At 39.6% G+C, this 18623-nt stretch overlaps 1 protein-coding gene across 12 annotated transcripts in view; it reads left to right on the forward strand.

Annotated features, from left to right (window-relative positions):
* SLC4A4 (solute carrier family 4 member 4) overlaps positions 1-18623 on the forward strand; it is a 149897-nt gene that overhangs the window by 89740 nt on the left and 41534 nt on the right. For 7 of the 12 annotated variants that reach the window (XM_072117275.1, XM_072117285.1, XM_072117295.1 and 4 more), the window contains exons 6-9: positions 683-862; positions 2013-2054; positions 4224-4319; positions 6622-6698. In XM_072117275.1, the coding sequence (XP_071973376.1) occupies positions 683-862; positions 2013-2054; positions 4224-4319; positions 6622-6698 (395 nt within the window). The remainder of the gene's footprint in view (positions 1-682; positions 863-2012; positions 2055-4223; positions 4320-6621; positions 6699-18623) is intronic. The other 5 variants (XM_072117330.1, XM_072117338.1, XM_072117321.1 and 2 more) reach the window with 2 other exon arrangements.

Consider the following 18623-nt stretch of genomic DNA (forward strand, 5'->3'; position numbering starts at 1 on the left):
CGGGAAAACGCGAATCGGACCCTTAGTAAATGACCCCCAATGTATGGTTTATAGTCATAGTCTTCTCATATGGGAAAGTGACACCCTCTCAAGTTACGCCCCTGATCTCCAGATGTTACCCTTAGTGTTCATGTCCATGGCTGTTATTTTGGGATGTGTGGTAGTCATTGTTCCAACAGCTAGCACACATCCCCATGTATTTCTATGGGCTCACATGGCAGTGATTTCCGTGGTCTCATACGAGAGTCAATTGTAGCAAAACTCATATTCTCATACTCAAATTGTAGCATGTCATATTCCTTTTTCGACTGACACACAGGTCACAAACAATGTGGCACCACGGGTGACTTTCTCCAAACAGCAAGTCATATGACACCAGCTGAATGGTAGCTTTACAACGTGGGGAACTGGGACAATATAAAAGAAGGCTGTAGTTGAGTTACATTAAAGCAGTTTTTATTAAAACTGAATTACTTTTATGTATTTCCTTTAATGTATGTATGTTTTACAGCATTTAACATAAATGTTGCTTCATTCTTTAATGAGGCTTAAAACTGACTCTCCTATTTACCCTCGTAGACCACTCAAGGGTGTTCATTTATTCTGCACCGTAGAACTAGAGTTACATCTAAAAGTTAATATTATTGTTCTTTATTAAACTAATTTTCCATATACTTGTCAGAAAAAATCCTTGATAATCAGATCGAGACAGGACTTCTGAAATCAGAGATGAAGGAAAAGATCACCTACACTCTTCTCAGGAAGCATAAGCACCAGACAAAAAAATCCAACTTGCGTTCCTTGGCTGACATAGGGAAAACAGTCTCCAGTGCGAGTAGGATGTTTACCAGCCCGGACAATGGTAATGTAGAGGCCTTTTCTCCTGTCTTTCCATTATCTTATATACATGTATAATATGTATATTATATGTAGGAGGAAGGATATTATTTTGCCTGTGGTTATTGCTATAGTGGACAAGCGTGTCAGGTTGCAATAGAACTCACCTCAGCAAGAGATGATTGTTTGCCCTGAAAATATTTGCTTGCTTGTTTCTCTCATTATTTTATCAGAGATGTAAACTTACCTTTAAAGCATGACTAAACTTTGGATTATTTTCAATTGTTTTGTGAATGGTGCAGTTGATAAAAGTAAACTTTGTTATGTATTTCATTAAGTGAAGCAGCTTCTCTGTGCCTTGTTTCTGCTCTTGCTCCTGTTGTGAGCAATGCATTTGGAGGGCCATCCAATTCAGACAGATAAGGAGATTAAACATTAACTCTTTCTTCATAACTAGAGAGTATCTCCCTTGAAGATTCATCTGTCTGAGGAGATTAGACTTCCAGGGACTGTCTGTATAGACACTTTATCAGACTCCTTTATCTATCAATTGTCAATGGTGTATGAGGATGTGCAGCTGATTAACACAAACTGCTTAAATGAGGAAGAGAGACAGGGGGAAAGAAGGACACAGAAACATTTTTCTTTAATACAGTATGTTTCAACGTTTACTATTATGATCTGCAATTTTGCTCTAAAAAATTTTGTTGAAATTTTGTTACACTTTAAGGCTTAATTTACTTAGTAAGATTCATAGTTGGCTGCTTTGTTTCCCACCATGATTTTTTTTAAGGATTTAAGTAGGTTGAAAAAATAGGGTCCCCGCAGGTAAGCTCCACTGATCAATGTTTTCCAGTTGGGCCATGTTTCTGCTGCACATAGCTATTCCCCAGTTACGAGGTTTGTTTGTTTTTTCAGGGATCACCATGTTTCCCACTAAAGTTGATATATATATATATGGAGATTCCATCCATACATGCAGGGTCTGCTCTATATCAAACATTATGGTGGGAAAAACCCTCAAAACTATTGGCCAAAGTCATAAAATATACATGATTTATTTCTCAATAATACATATTATTTTTCTAGTATTTGCAGCTGTTACCATTTCCTTACATGTTGTAAAATATTAATTACAGTTTTTTTTCCTTCTTCTAAAATTGTGAACGTTTTAGGAGGGAGAGAGGAGGGCTTGATGAAAAACTCCTTCCTTTCAGGTGAATAGCATGGCACCTAAGGCTTTCTAATTTGTAGCCATCATACTGGGGTTGGCAACCTGAGCTTCTACATGTATTGCTGCATGTAGAAGTTATAAGCTTTAGGTTCATCATACCTGTCTCCATTATATGTGTCATAGGCCCTGGCTACATTTTTATGGCGAGGTGCAATGCAATGGTATACAATATTATCAGACTGTGTATCATAAATATATGATGTATGTTTCTTATACATTTGTGTTATTAGTGTTTACTGGCCACATCCGACTGTCACAACCTTGTTACTAATTCATTAGCACGGTCTTCTCATGTATTACAATGGCATGTAATAGTGACCATTGCTACGTGTCAATATTACATGTGGCTTACTACAGATTGCTTGTTGCTTACCAGCTTTCGTAGCCTAGTAATGCTATATGAGGCTTTGTCTAATTTACACATATGTATCTTTAATCGTTCATTTTTCATCATTAAATTCAGCAGTGAGTTATTAAAAGTCTCAGAATAGTACAGAGATCCATCTCTACCCTGCTTGATATGATCAAACCATCCTAGACAGATAAATAGATATAGTGGGTGTGAATTCCTCCTACCATCCAGATTTCACCTGCCAACCATAAACATTATTCTGCTTCTTGCCAACTTTCTAACTTATCTTAACTCTCTCTGATTCTAACCAAGCTGTGGATCTAGACAGTAAAGTGCAGCTGCATTTGTCCCTATACAGTAAACATTCATTAATGGGAGTTTCTGCTTTTATGTAAATAGAGTATATTTGTACTAATAACGTCAAAGATACTATTTGTATAAAGCAAATCCACCAAGTTTATATGCTGTGCAAGGGCATAACTTCCATTATAGCAGCTATAAGAGTTACTTTACGATCAGGGGTGCCCTGCAGTCCAAACTAGTCCACAGTCAATAGTGACAAGTAAAGGATGTACACTAGATTTACACCTCATTTTTGCTGTATGTTAGAAGTACATGCTGAGAGGATTCCTGATGTGTCCTTACAACATAGGGCACAAATGTAACCCACTCTATGCGCCTCCTATTCCAGTGATTAGCTTCTGCCGATATTCCCTATATGAATAGTGACATATCTGGGGAGCCTGCCTCAGCGGAGCCCTGGTGGGTCGCAGTATTGTTGCATATGTCCCCCAAAGGATTCAATTCCTTCTGCTCAGGTTGCTCAGCAGATTGATTTATATGACGTATAATGTACGTATAAGGATGCCCCTGTTGTTACACCCCTGGTTATTTCATAAGTGGTCCTCTGTGCTATTAAAATGCAACTGAACCAACTTGTTCTGTCAGTGCAATGAGGCCACCAAAAAAATGACTAATTCCGGACAACCCCTTAAAGGGCAAGTTAGTCATGTTAGAATCACTTGTGACTAGTCCGCCTTGATTTACAGCATAGGAACTACAATATATAGAAATCCCATCCACATGGAAAAAAACTGAAAGAAAACTGAATTTTACTGCAGGTTCACAGCTTATCTCTGCCATTGTGGAAATAACTGCAGAATGTTCGCTGTGGACATTGAACAATGATCCCAGGTATCCACAGACTAAATTGGTAAAGTCTAATCTGGAAGAAAAGGACTTCTGATTCCACACAACAACTAAGGTGGCACCACACAACTGTGCCTGGGCTCTGCACATTGCTTGGGATGGGGACTACTTGTAGAATGGACTCCTTGCTTGCAAGGCGGAGCAACTGAACTGTAATCATGCTGTTTCACCATCAGTCAGGAGTCCTGCCCTGGCACTGTGCCCGGTCTGTGAAATACGGCCAGCATACAGCCTGTTTTGTAAGGCACCTGTCTTATTGTGGTCTTTCTTGTTGGTATCCAACTTCTGCATTCCCTGCCTGTCAGTACTAATAGAGGCCAAGTACTGCATCTCCTTTTGTACAGCTCAGTAATTTATATTGACTGGTAAGGTGAAGAATATTAGGTGAAGAAGTTATTTTATTAGACTGTACATTTTACTTGATCCCTAGAGCAGCAAACTTCTGATGCATTTACTGTACTGTTAGTTCTCTGCTTCTATTCAAGCTTTAGTTGTCTTTCTCCCTTCTTCTCACTTTTCGTTTGCTTTCCTTTTGCTCTTCTTGATGCCGCTGCTTTCCTGCTTTCCTCTGCTTTTTGCTTGCGAAACTAGCACGCAGTCCTCTAGAGAATTCTGTGCCCTGCCTGGCGACCCGCATGTCGGATGACGATCTCCGAGTGCGGCGGAGCCCCAGCATGGGATGGCTCAGTAAGTCGGGGTAAATGTGTGTTGTGGGAAATATGGCACATACACGGTACAATAAAACAATATTATTGGGAGGTCTAGGAAGTTATTTTTCTCTTTATAGTTCTAAAAACTAGCACATTTTGGTTTTCAGGCAGCATGTTAGGTAGGTAATAATCGTGGATCTCTATGATCTTGTGTAGAATCTTTGTTGTTAGAAGGGCTGAAAGTCCATGTCTGAACTGACTGAAGATGAAGTAAAGATGACAAGTGAGCATAAATAATTGTAGTGGAGCAAAAGCTGAAGAGCAAGTAAAAGAGGACGAAATTTCCAAATTTCCTCTGGTATGAGCCAGTTGTATCAGCCGTTATTTATAGAACAGGTCTGATTTTCTTCAATGTTTGCGGATTGGCCAGTCCTTTTCTACTGTCATCGGCACATGAGTGGAACCTTTTATAAATCAAATTATCTATATTCAAATGTTGTATTTAGAATTTTATCTTTTCTAATGTTACTTTTGCATAAACAATTGTAAAATTCATATCTCATTACCTTAAGTGCGCTTTCAATTAATTCCAGCTTGACAGAACTTAGCTGAAAACATAGCACCCCAGCTCAACCCAGGCAGAGTGCTTTTTGCAGGTGTCAACCTGTTTTCTAATCTATTGTCAAGCTGTTCGGTTAATAAGTGTTCTGTTAATAAGGCTATGTTAATACATTTGTACTAAAAGTCACTCTGTACAAATAGCTATTAACACAAAGTATATATAGGTCCTACATGATGAAAGTCTTAACATTCAGCATGAAAGCAGCAGGACCATAAGAAACTTGAGGTGTAATTGAATTGTGGGTGGAAGGGAATATGGCTGTTTTGTCAAGTCCCTTTCTTCCTAACAGTTTTGCTTTACTTCTGTATGATTATAGCAAAATAGTAATAACTTGCATTTAAAACGATAAAAGTGCACATTGTATCTACCCCCATTATTTTTGTGGTGGGCGAAGAAAATCCCCCCCGGTGCTACTTACAGTCATTAAAAAAACAGAGCCATACACAATTTAGAAACATTTGTTCCTGTTTATTAATTTACTAATAAGGATTATTCATGTTATTTTTACTGTTAAATATATGCAAGTGAAATGTTATGGGAGACAATCCATAATGAAAAAGCATAATATGTTCAAATTGCAGATTTTCTCAGCAGGGTAATAGCATTGTTGCTATTTACAATATGCATGAAATATACCATGCGAACATTTTCATTTTTGGCTTTAAAATCTCTGGAACACTCCTTCTTCTAGTTTTCTGTATTAAACACTGTGTTAGATCATGTGGAGACCCATGACTAGAGCTGTTATTCACAATACATTATGTCCTTGTCATTACAATGCCTCTGCATGTCACCTGGGGCTCTAGTACAATTTATACCAAAATTAAAAGCAGAATAAGATTCATACCTTAGTAATGCTAATGTTAAACTTCCCTTCAGTACTGTTGGCTACCTGACCCCATTGTTAATTAATGCTTTTATGGGGCTGGCAAGCCATATGTAGGTTAGTTTTTGTAGGCCATGATACCACTACGTTTTTGGTGTCTGTACAAGCTACAAGAACTGGCCTACCCTCAAATCTTTTAAAACAAACATGGCGAACCAAAAAAAACAGCATAAATGTCCTTAAAATGTTTCATTCCTCTGTAACTGCCTATAAAATATTCATATACAGTTTTAAAGACTAGAATGTGACTGGTTAGGAGTAGTTCTTGGCATTATTTGTATGAACAATCCCATTAGCAACACGCTAACCCGCACTAGAAAATCATCATCAAATTTTACTAATCATGACTAAGGGCTATGGATACAACTGCAATTTGTGGTTTACATACATTTCTATGTAATATATACATTTTATGTATAAATACCTTTACACCTACCCCATTAAGGTTAGGAAACACAGTACATATTCTATACAGTAATATCACCCTTTCCCCTTGACATCTGCAACATTTATGGGCCACTTTGGCTCACTAGTGGTCCCTGTAAAAGAGGAAAAAAAGAACATTTAAGCTCTCATGTTATCAAACATGTAAAAAAGTATCTGTAGAGTTGATAAGGGTTTGTGCAGTACTTTTTGTATTGTGTAGATGTATTTTGTGTTTCTAGAATATGATTTTAGAAACTGCTTGATTGTTTGTTTGGTACAACTTAGTGTATTTCTGTGTTTGTGTTGCTTAGATTTAATATTGCATCTTTACAATAGTATAGTTGTGTATATAGCTTTTTTGTATGTTTATGAGGCGTGAGCTAATATACTGTTATATCTTTACAGGTAGCCCAACAATGACACACCGAAACATGACATCTTCTAGTCTAAATGACATTTCTGATAAACCTGACAAAGATCAAGTGAGTGCATCCTCATCTTATGTTGTATGAACTGTATATCCAATTGCCATTTGTTTCCCTGAGCATCTTTATAGTTAAAGTGAAATAGAAAGTGAAATAATTACCATTACATGCCATCATATATGACATTCTAAGAATGCCGATGCTTATGGTGCTTATCGCCACCATTGAACACAAAGAACTACCAGAAGAACATCATGTTATGCAAATCCCACAAATCTGGATGAAGACAGATTGGAATAACCTTTCTATCTTACTACACACAAGAGGAGACATTCATATTTCACATTAATTTACTAATCATATTTTCCATAAAATAATGAGCTTTTCTTTTTTATCTCTTATGGAGATATATGAGTAGTTAGCCAAGTGGTTAATTCCTGTTGGGGGATATGTCTGTGCACGGACACTGGCAGGGTACCACCCCAAGAGGTCATTTGACCTCACAGAATAGTGATGTAAAAGATCTCCCTTCTTCAGTATTAGTCCCTCCATACAATCCTGTGATTCTGCAGAACTTTCTCTGTTTTTGCACCTCATGCTGTGCCCTAGACTCATCTACAGCACCTTCTGCTCTCTAGGCTCTTTCTGCACAATGCAGAGAAGCTATTGAACTTTAGTTCTCACAACGCACAGACTATATACTTAATGTAACTGTTTCACTGCTGGTTTCTACTAATTATTAAATTCTGCATGCCTTTCCATGTGATAAAAGTGTTTAGTGGATTTACTTGAATCTCATTGGATTTACTGTTAAATTACTTAATAAGAGAATGCAATGTATCATGGGAACTGTGGGAAACCCAAATTTGACTCAGCTTCAGGGCAGATACAGGAAGGGGTTAGACTCTACCCACTTTACTGAGCAGTATTTTGAACATCTAGCTTCATAATGGAAAATGCCATAATTCTGGAAAGAAAGGGGCAATGAATACAATATGTGTATCTTTCTTTTTGTTTTCAGGGGACCACATATGACAATTTGGTAAAAAACAAAAACTGTGTTACACTTTAAGCAAATCATACGCACAACAATAGATTCTCAGGGATCTCTGGAATACAGAAATAATGCTGATGAATATAAGACCACTAGCCATAACTATTATAAGCTCTAAAATAAGAATATTAAGCATTATAAAATAATACCATAAAAGATCTGGCTTGGGGTCCCCATTGTGGCAAAAAGAGTTAAAGTAACAGAGACACGTTTGACACATCTCTATTGAGATTTGATGCATGTGAATAACTCTGAACGTTACAGGAAGGGTTATGTGAGGTCATGTTGATAGATTTTGCATGCCATAGGTGTTATTGGAGGTGAAATGATTTCACCTTCAGAGATGGAGGCAGCTGCTGAAAGACTGCTTTCCATAATCGGATTATGAGCACTAAGCAGCATGGTTCTCATATACCGTGCAGAGAATAAAGCAGCCGGGAAGCTCATTGTGCAGGGGCAGGAGAGAGATGCAATGGAGAATTTCCTGTGCTGCAGACATGGACCAAGGTGAAAACATAATGTCATAACAAATGCATTGAAAGGAGCAGGAAACTAAGTTATGCGCGGCTTCTAACATCATTATACATATTTACATGTCTCAGAATATGGATGTGTTTTTATGCACCAGACTTGTCATACTAGTTTGGCCTTGTTCATAAATTGGACATTTTTAATACATTGGCCCATATCTATTGCACTAGGTGCAGTTTGCCTGGGGAGTGTGGAGAGTGCGCCAGATTTCTGAATACTGAGGCACACTCTTCATTAATCTGTCTCCCCTTACACTGCTCAGGAAATGTGCACCAGTGTTTTGGGGAACCTTTGACGTAGAACGTGCAACATAATTCCATTGATGATATCATGAGCTTCCAATTGCTAGACTTGATCTGGGGTCTGCATTTTTGAGTCTCATTAGGGATGTTTATTTATCAAGGATAAATATTTTCTTGTCCAATCTGGGATACACATTCATGTCTGTTGTGAGGCCAGTAGTAGGGGTCATTTCTGTGATTTAGTCTGTGGTATGTTTTTTGAAGGCTGGAGTTTATTGCTAATTTGGACATTCATATAGATGATCCCTGCACTCAGATCCTGATATTCATATAGAGCAGTGGTGCCAGAGGTGGCAGTCGGAGCCCTTTCTGTGGGCACTCAGGCCATCACCCCAATTTCACCAAACAGGACCAAATCTTCCTGCAGTCCCAGGCAACTTAACAAAAATGCTATTTTAAAGAGAAACTTCATTGGTTGTTTGAAACTGCGGGAAAAGTGAGAAGGTGTTGACAGAATTGCATTGTCTTTGGAGCTCATACTGCTGGACCCCCCATTCCTCCTGGACAATGATGGTCTGAATTTGATCTCCTTCTTTGAACTGTATTGGTGGCCTCAGGGGGCCAATACAATTGAATGATGTCAAAGAACAGGTAGCAATAAGTTACTGCTTGAAATGCCATGTTGGCAATTCATGGTAAATAAGTGGATTTTGGTTGTAGTTTGGGCACTCAGTCTCTAAAAGGTTCACCATCACTGATATAGAGGATCCATACTCAACTCCTGCCGTCCATATAGAGAATACCTGCACTCAGCTCCTGTCACTCATATAGAGGATCCCTGCACTCAGCTCCTGCCACCCATATAGAGGATCCCTGCAGTCAGCTCCTGCCGTCCAAATGGAGGATCCCTGCACTCAGATCCTGTCGCCAATATAGAGGATCCCTGCACTCAGCTTCTGCCATCCTTATAAAGGATCCCTACACTCAGCTACTGACATTCATATAGAGGATCCCTACTCAGCTCCTGATATTCATATAGTGGCTCCCTGCACTCAGCTCCTGCCATCCATGTAGAGTATCCCTGCACTCAGCTCCTGCCATCCATATAGAGGATCCCTGCACTCAGCTCCTGCCATCCATGTAGAGGATCCCTGCACTCAGCTCCTGCCATCCATGTAGAGGATCCCTACTCAGCTCCTGACGTATATATAGAGGATCCCTGAACTCAGCTTCTGCCATCCATATAGAGGATTCCTGCACTCAGCTCCTGCCATCCATATAGAGCAGCGATGGCGAACCTTTTAGAGACCGAGTGCCCAAACTACAATCAAGACCGACTTATTTATCTCAAAGTGCCAACATAGAAATTTAATTTGTGATTTATACTCCCTTCTCTGTCACAGCTTTCATTGATACCAGCACCCTGAGGACACCAATAAAGTAGAAAATAGAAGAAATTTGGATGATCATTGTAGCTTCCCTCCAAGGTCCCATAAACAGGAAGAATTGTCAGGGCCGGAGCAGGAGCTACAATGATAATCCACATCTGTCCACACCTTCCCACTCCTCCAGTAGTCCCAGGTAGAGCTGTCACTTTAAAATAGCTCCGTGCACAGCAAGTCCTGGGCTGTCTGGGAGTGCAGAAAGATACCTGGAGTCATCTCTGGTGATGGCCTGAGTGCCCACAGAAAGGGCTCTGAGTGCCACCTCTGGCACTAGTGCCATAGGTTAGCCATCACTGATATAGAGTATCCCTGTACTCAGCTCCTGCCATCCATATAGAGTATCCCTGCACTCAGCTCCTGCCATCCATATAGAGTATCCCTGCACTCAGCTCCTGCCAATCAAATAGAAGATGCTTGCACACCTCCCATGTATAAAGGAATACCTCTGCACTCTGCTTCTGCTGGCTATTTGTGGACCACTGATTGTAGCACAGATGGCGCTGGATCCTGGGGGGTGAATAACCACTTGACATCAGGCAATGAACTGGCAATAAATTTGCACATTAAGTCATTTGTTTATAAGTTCCACAATAGTGTTCACATGACACCCAACCTGCCAGCTGATCCTCCCCTATTCACTAATAAGGACTGACACTTCTCCTCTTATTTTTATACAAAAAGAGACACGTCACTCAGGCCAAACTGAGCTGTGAGAAAGCCAGCAGACTCATCTCCACCTACAGTACTTCAAATATAATTTTTTCCAAAAAGTAAAATACTCTAGATGAAAACATTTTAAATAAGGGGAACCTGTATGTCATCCGGTGGTTACAGTTACTCATTTGGAAAGGTGGTTACCTTTTCAATGGCTTGTGTCTGCCAGTTGAACCCCTTTAATAGGTTAGAAGTTGCGATCCTGTGAATAGCTCTGATAAAGGGGGGTAGGGGAATTGGGTTTCTATTCAGTTCCTCTAGGCTCCAGTGGTTCTGTCCAGCCCCTTAGTCTGTGCTATTTACCATAAGCACCTACTCCAGTCCTTCATATATCACAGGAATAACATACAACCCTCGCAGATACTTATATACAAAAAGACTTTACTAACAACATACATGTGACAAAGTAACTACATAAAATACAATACAAAATACATAGAGACAAACCTTCTCCTGACCTCTCCCGGACACAGTAATGTGTATGTATATACAATATATAATTAACACTACAGAAGCTCCTGGATATATCCTGACGCAGGAGTCACATCCAGTACCTGACCATATACATGTACATATAGAGACTCATGCACAATAGCATCTATATCTCTACTCCTCCAATACACGTGTAGGGCAGAGATCCACGTGTGAATGGGATACGGCTACAGGTTATACATGTAGTTACACTAATATATACACACTCACTGTAAACACTTAGCTATGTATATATATATGGTAAAACATATAACACCTGGAATATCTATAGGTACACGTATAAAGTCTACTATATTATAATAAGTACTATGTTATAATTACTCTTATAAAGTTATATACATACACAGAAAGCACACACAATATATGACCTGGTTCCTTAGGTAAGTGCTGTACGTCCGGGGGGAGGGGGTCAGGAGCAAGAGACAAAAGAGACTGATTTCTGTTTTTACCATCCTTAAATATCCTTGTGTGTAATCCCTTCCCACCACCTATAACTCCACCCTAAGACCCTCTTAGGATAGACCCCAGTGTGTGCAGGGAATCTCACACCTGGTTCATGGTGGCTTCTTACTGTTCAAAGCCTTTTGATATGTTAATGACCCAATGGCTTCAGTACACACACATCTCACCACAGAGTATCAGTGACTGCTATCAGTATATACTGTATCCATTTACACTATATGTAATATATATAATAATAGAGCAGAGGGTCCAGTTATGAATAATATCCCCTGTAACATCTCCCCCTGATGTCAGACGCCTGACACACTATGCTGGAGTCTGCTCTTCTATGTGATGATGTTTGACATAAAATAAAACAAACTCAGTACAAAATAAAGACAAATACAACCAAAAATCACCCTTTCATGTATGGGTGTAAAATAAAAACAGAAAGACATTAAGATTATATTTCATCTAGAGGTCACAGTCCATATGGTCTTGAGTGCACATCACAAGTTCATTTGCATCTTTGGCCCAATCTTTGGCTGAATGGTTCCAGCTTTCACGCCATCTTTGTAGAAGAGGGATTGGCTAGTTGCACTTCCTTCAGTAGACAGACACTCGCTGCTTCTCTGTGTGTTCCCACCTGGAATGATCAATGGGAGAGTACACTGCATAGAGGAGGAATCCTCAGTGATTGTCACATGATACAGAACTCACCCTGCAATACATTTATTCTATGTACATCCACCATAGTTTATTTTCGGTTTACCTCATCAATCAGGAGACATGATGTTCTCCCCCTGTGGACAGAGCCTTTACCTCAGATATACCACATTGGTTAGCAAAAAGCAAGCTTTATATACTGTATACCTGGCACCTTCAGATCACACGGTATAAACCAAGGCTGGGAATCTCACTCCTATGGTGCTTCCCCTTTGACCGGCAGCTTAAAAGACCCGCGTCCGACTGAACAGTCATTGTGCCATAATGCGCCTCTGCAGTTCACCATGGTTTTACCCACTCCCTGCAGAATCCCCAATAGCGAGAGCTATGCCCCACGGACTATTGGCTGCGCCGCGGACTTTGCTGGCGAATTACACTGTACGCTCCATAGGTCCTAGAGATAGTTGACCACTTTCTTTCCTGAGACCTATTGCACTTAGACAGGGGCAGGTAATCACCCCTCTACCCGAATTTTAATTACTGAGGTGCCAGAAATTAGAGAGATTATACAACCAATCTTAGTGGATATTATTTTGTAATTGTCCAACATGTTACCAGGTGAATATCCAATCACTGAGAGCAGAGAGTTCTGTGTACAACATTAGCTTAAGAACCATCATATTGCCAAAACAAATATACAAACATAAAGAAAAGACCAAATTTGTTATTTACGATTAGCACCTTTGTCTTTACAGGCAGAGGCCTGACTTCAGGATTGAGCCATAAATGACTGAACAATACACTTCCCTTGCACTTCTGCTTCTCTGAGCTGTTGAAAACAAAAGGACTGGACCTCATTAACACTTGTTACAAACAGACTATTTACACAGGTTCAGGGACAGTAAACCTCCTCCCTCCCCCCTTCTAGGTGATAGAATCTCATCACCAAGCAATGAGAGCTAATGAGGTTTACAATACACATCCTGGCCATTATATGGGGAATCCAAGATTTTACTAATTTTGGCCAAGTATATTATGGATCCCCAACCATAAGCCTATTGCAGCAGATTCCCAGTAGGGCTGTCTGTTGTACAGTTGTGTGGTCCTGCTCCATGTGAAGCCACACATTTGTGCCCCTCATTTTGTGAGACCATCCCCCGTTCATACAAGTTAACCCTTTGTGGACAGAACCTCTTTATATGTCCATACTGTAAACAGTGAAAACACCTAACACCCCCCCACTTCCTCGGTATTTGGCTGGGAGATGCTTTCTTTTGTACATGGGTTCCTTGCAGTCTGGGGTGAATTGCTATCTGTTTCCTGATCTTTATAGACCTTCTATCTTTGAGTAGATCCTGTCTGACCTGTTCTATCACCAGGGCAGCCTCCATGAGTGAAGCTTCTTTTGCTGCATTCAATCTAATTGTGGTGTCAAGATATGGAAACTTCTCCACAAACATGCGGATCATGCCTTGTGGGGTTCCTGGACTATGATTCTTAGTCACCTTTCTATACATAACTTCAAACCTCCCACACAGAGACAAGGGCTCATCATAGATGGTTGGTCTGAAGTTAACCAGTATGTCTGGGGTGACATCCAAATGCCCTGTTACCAATTTCATGAGGATGGAAAGTCTGTCTCCCTCATCATGAAATTGGCCATTACTGGGGGCTGCTTTCCCTATGGCCTCATATCTTTGGTAAAGATGTGCTGGTAGCCATAGCTTGAACAGCTCCATGCGATGTTCCATTGGAACAGAAAATTTCTTACAATAACCTTCAAACGTGTCACAGGAAGTGAAAGGATCTAAATTTTCATCATAGCTTGGGATATATTTACATATATTCAACAGATATTGCATCCTCTCCATCTTATGGGAAGATTGTGATTCCTGTACATTACTGTCACACACATGCAGGTTATGGCTGATCAGTGACGTCTCAGAGTCGCCTCCTAATCCTCCATTTATCCCACCAGCAATGCTTGTCCCTCCATCCACTACACTGCCCACTAGTCCAGGCCTAGTAACAAGCAGGGGTGTGGAGTGATCTGTAGCAGCCGCAGGTTCAGTCTCATCTCTCCCCCTGTTTGCACTCGAAACACAAACTTGTTTCGTGGGCAAAGACTCTTTGATGGACGTCTGCCTGCTACAGATGATCTCATCCCTTTTTGCTATTTCACATTTCAAGTTCTCAATAATCACCTCAGTATTTGCTGCTTTTTGCTTATATTCGGTTATTTCCATGTATAACTGTATAAACACCTTATCCACATCTGCATAATACTTCTCCTTCTCAGCGACCTGAGACTGCAGCGTGTGCATGCGGCTTTCCATCTCATTTATAGCCTTCATTTGCTCTTCCAATTTTGTCTCTAAGCTGCACAGCTGTTTAACCCCTTCCTTACAACAATTGCAATGCAAATCTTCAGGAACCTTTGATCCTTTGTCTCCATCTATCTTCTCCATCTTACTAATGGCCTCTTCAAATACACACACAAGCTTGGCCATCATATGGAGCCTCTTAGATGTCTGGTTCAGTACACTGCGCTTAGCAATATGCAACTTATCATAGGAATTCGCCTGCTCTAACAGGGATTCCCATAGCAGATCAATAGATTCCTCTTTCTTAGATAACACAGGGTTAAACGAACTACATTTACTCAACTTTTCAAAAGTCACATGTTCCACTTTGCCAGTCATTGTATCCCTGCGATCTGTGTCACTCCTGTACTAAGGACTATACAAAGCAAAGACCCTCACACCAGGGTCACCTCACAAGGGTCTGATAACAGAAAACAACCAGAATCCTAAGAACTGAACTTATATAGATTCTCTGCCAATAACCACACTCATACTAGGCCTCAGATGAAACTGTGCTACCTGTCCGAACCTACCCAGTCTAATAACCTAAGTCCACAGTATAACAACAATTTCACCACTATATCCTAATATAGATGGATCATGACATTTGGGCCTGGCTCGCCATTGATAAAGGGGGGTAGGGGAATTGGGTTTCTATTCAGTTCCTCTAGGCTCCAGTGGTTCTGTCCAGCCCCTTAGTCTGTGCTATTTACCATAAGCACCTACTCCAGTCCTTCATATATCACAGGAATAACATACAACCCTCGCAGATACTTATATACAAAAAGACTTTACTAACAACATACATGTGACAAAGTAACTACATAAAATACAATACAAAATACATAGAGACAAACCTTCTCCTGACCTCTCCCGGACACAGTAATGTGTATGTATATACAATATATAATTAACACTACAGAAGCTCCTGGATATATCCTGACGCAGGAGTCACATCCAGTACCTGACCATATACATGTACATATAGAGACTCATGCACAATAGCATCTATATCTCTACTCCTCCAATACACGTGTAGGGCAGAGATCCACGTGTGAATGGGATACGGCTACAGGTTATACATGTAGTTACACTAATATATACACACTCACTGTAAACACTTAGCTATGTATATATATATGGTAAAACATATAACACCTGGAATATCTATAGGTACACGTATAAAGTCTACTATATTATAATAAGTACTATGTTATAATTACTCTTATAAAGTTATATACATACACAGAAAGCACACACAATATATGACCTGGTTCCTTAGGTAAGTGCTGTACGTCCGGGGGGAGGGGGTCAGGAGCAAGAGACAAAAGAGACTGATTTCTGTTTTTACCATCCTTAAATATCCTTGTGTGTAATCCCTTCCCACCACCTATAACTCCACCCTAAGACCCTCTTAGGATAGACCCCAGTGTGTGCAGGGAATCTCACACCTGGTTCATGGTGGCTTCTTACTGTTCAAAGCCTTTTGATATGTTAATGACCCAATGGCTTCAGTACACACACATCTCACCACAGAGTATCAGTGACTGCTATCAGTATATACTGTATCCATTTACACTATATGTAATATATATAATAATAGAGCAGAGGGTCCAGTTATGAATAATATCCCCTGTAACAAGCTCTAACTGTTACTGTAATTCTTTGGCTCATTCTCTGAGTTGAATACAGATGATATTACTATAATCCTGTACTTTGGTGTCCTTAACCTGTTGGCAGAAAAAGTTATTTTTCCACTTAGCTCCTAACAATTGCACCCAGCCTTACTTTAATACAGATAATTCTGATACTGTTCAGGGTTTTAATACTTGATATAGAACATACCTAAAGAAGAAAATCCAGATTAATGTTATGCTACATTCTTAACCAGCTATTTTTACTTGTGTTGTGCCTATAAGGAAACAAAGCCAATGATAATATTTGCTATGGATATAAAAGGCTGCCTATCTAGAATTGCTTCTTAAAGGGGACCTGTTGCCCCACATATATGCTTTATTATAGTATCGTCTATGAAATTACATTTTGGAACCTCCATTCTTATAATTCTTTGTTGTGCTGTTCCTCTTGTTAGCATTCATGTTATCAAAGTGGTGAGCCTGGGGGAGGCAGTTCAAATGGCACAAGTCATCTTATCCTCAATCCCTCCTCCCTTCCTCCTCACTTAGGGAGCAGGGGAGAGGCTGAGGAAGGGGGAGCGAGTGCCATAAGTAAGAAGGAGGAATTAAGGCGAACAGGACTTCTGGCAGGGGGGCAGGTAATGTAAAATAATCAATAAAGAAGCACAGGATTTATTCATATTGCAGACAAAGGCATTTTTGAAATAAACAGGCCATAGTCTATTGGAACTTAACATCAGGTAAAAATGACCTCCCTGATGACAAGTTCCCTTTAAAGTGATTTTCCATGCATCATACTCAGACTTGCTGGCGGTGCTGGAGTATATTGGGCTACATGGCAAGAGCTTTACGGGAAGGGAATTGGGAGGAGGAGCTCAGTATACCAAGCCCACTGTGCAAGTCTTCATGGAATGGTAGTCTAGGCATATAAACCAACGCTTTGCAAGGAAATATACAGTGTGTGCTGGAATAATAGAAACAAGGTTGTACCATTTGTTCCAGAAATGGGCTAAACATGAGAATGTAATTTTCTAACGTTTTTTATAAGTGATGACTCAGAAAACCTCTTATCAGGCATGTTCACAAGATTTGACATTTCAATGTTTGTTGAAACAATAGAAGCATTGAAAACCTTAAAAATACCCCCAACTTGCTATCATTGCAGAAAGCAATTTAACCTTGACAACCGGCTATCAGAACAGTTTTTTGGTCTGGATATATTTTCCAGAAAATGGTGCCATTGCATTATTTTATTCAAAATAGGGAGCTTAACAGTTTTGGTATATTTTTTAATCAAAGCTGTACACATTTACTGTGTATCTCAAAATACTTTTCGATGCCAAAATTGACAAACACATTACACAATGCAATACCATAAGACTTCAAACAATTCCTATTTTTACTGAAAATATTCTTACCGTGTATTTTGACATTTTGAACTTATGGACTTGTGAACACCATTATCATTGGAGTCCAGGCTACAAAGTGGTGAAATGTAACATTTTATTCTCAATGGTTGCCTGAGAAAACTGACAGCTCATTTATAAAGCTCAGACCTGTACAAATAGTCTCTCATAGCAACAAAAGAGACTTTGGAAGGATGTGAATACATTGAGGAAGTCACAGTAGACAGTACTATAGAAGAAGAGATGAAATGTCTCCCTGCATTTGTTTTTGGAGGCTTTTTCAACAAGTGTTTCCATATCAACACTTGCTACTAATTCAAGCAAAGGATTCCTGTTATTCTCGGATGAAATAACCACACATCCGGAATCTTTTAAGTAGTTTTCCTTAATTGTGTGAGTGCATCTAATGTGATAACAGGTATTTCAGTAAGACTTTTTAGGACCGTAGTTTGATATACAATATAGCCACATATGGACATTAGCAAGAATACTAACTATGGATCTGTGGAACAATCATTTACTCTCTTTCCTATATTTTGTGATAACATATTTGTCATACTCAATGTCTTGGGAACATAATGTACTATGGTTAAAATGCTTAACTGAGTACTCACATAATTCTACATTTATTTATAGCGAACCCTGCTGTTCATCAAGGAGAAATTGATCTCTGTAATATATGTTTATATGATATGGAGAAGGATCTCTGAGTAAATTCTGACATGACTCCTAGAAGATGCATGTTTACCCCAACCAAATATTATGATTATGTTAATTACCCGGTTTGTATGGGGCATTGACACTCAGGGAACATGTATTTTTACTTTGACTTGTTTTTTTCTTTTCTTTATACACATCTCTTGTGAAGTTTTGCACATTTATGGGAGTAATTGCACAATTTTTGGCTCCTACCCCAGGGTGTTAAGGGGTTTACAGGTGTGTGTCCATTGCAGTGTTCCTAATCTTTGCAAGACAGATGTTTTCTTAGATT

This window comes from Engystomops pustulosus, chromosome 1 (genome assembly GCF_040894005.1).
Source record: "Engystomops pustulosus chromosome 1, aEngPut4.maternal, whole genome shotgun sequence".
NCBI lineage: Eukaryota > Metazoa > Chordata > Amphibia > Anura > Leptodactylidae > Engystomops > Engystomops pustulosus.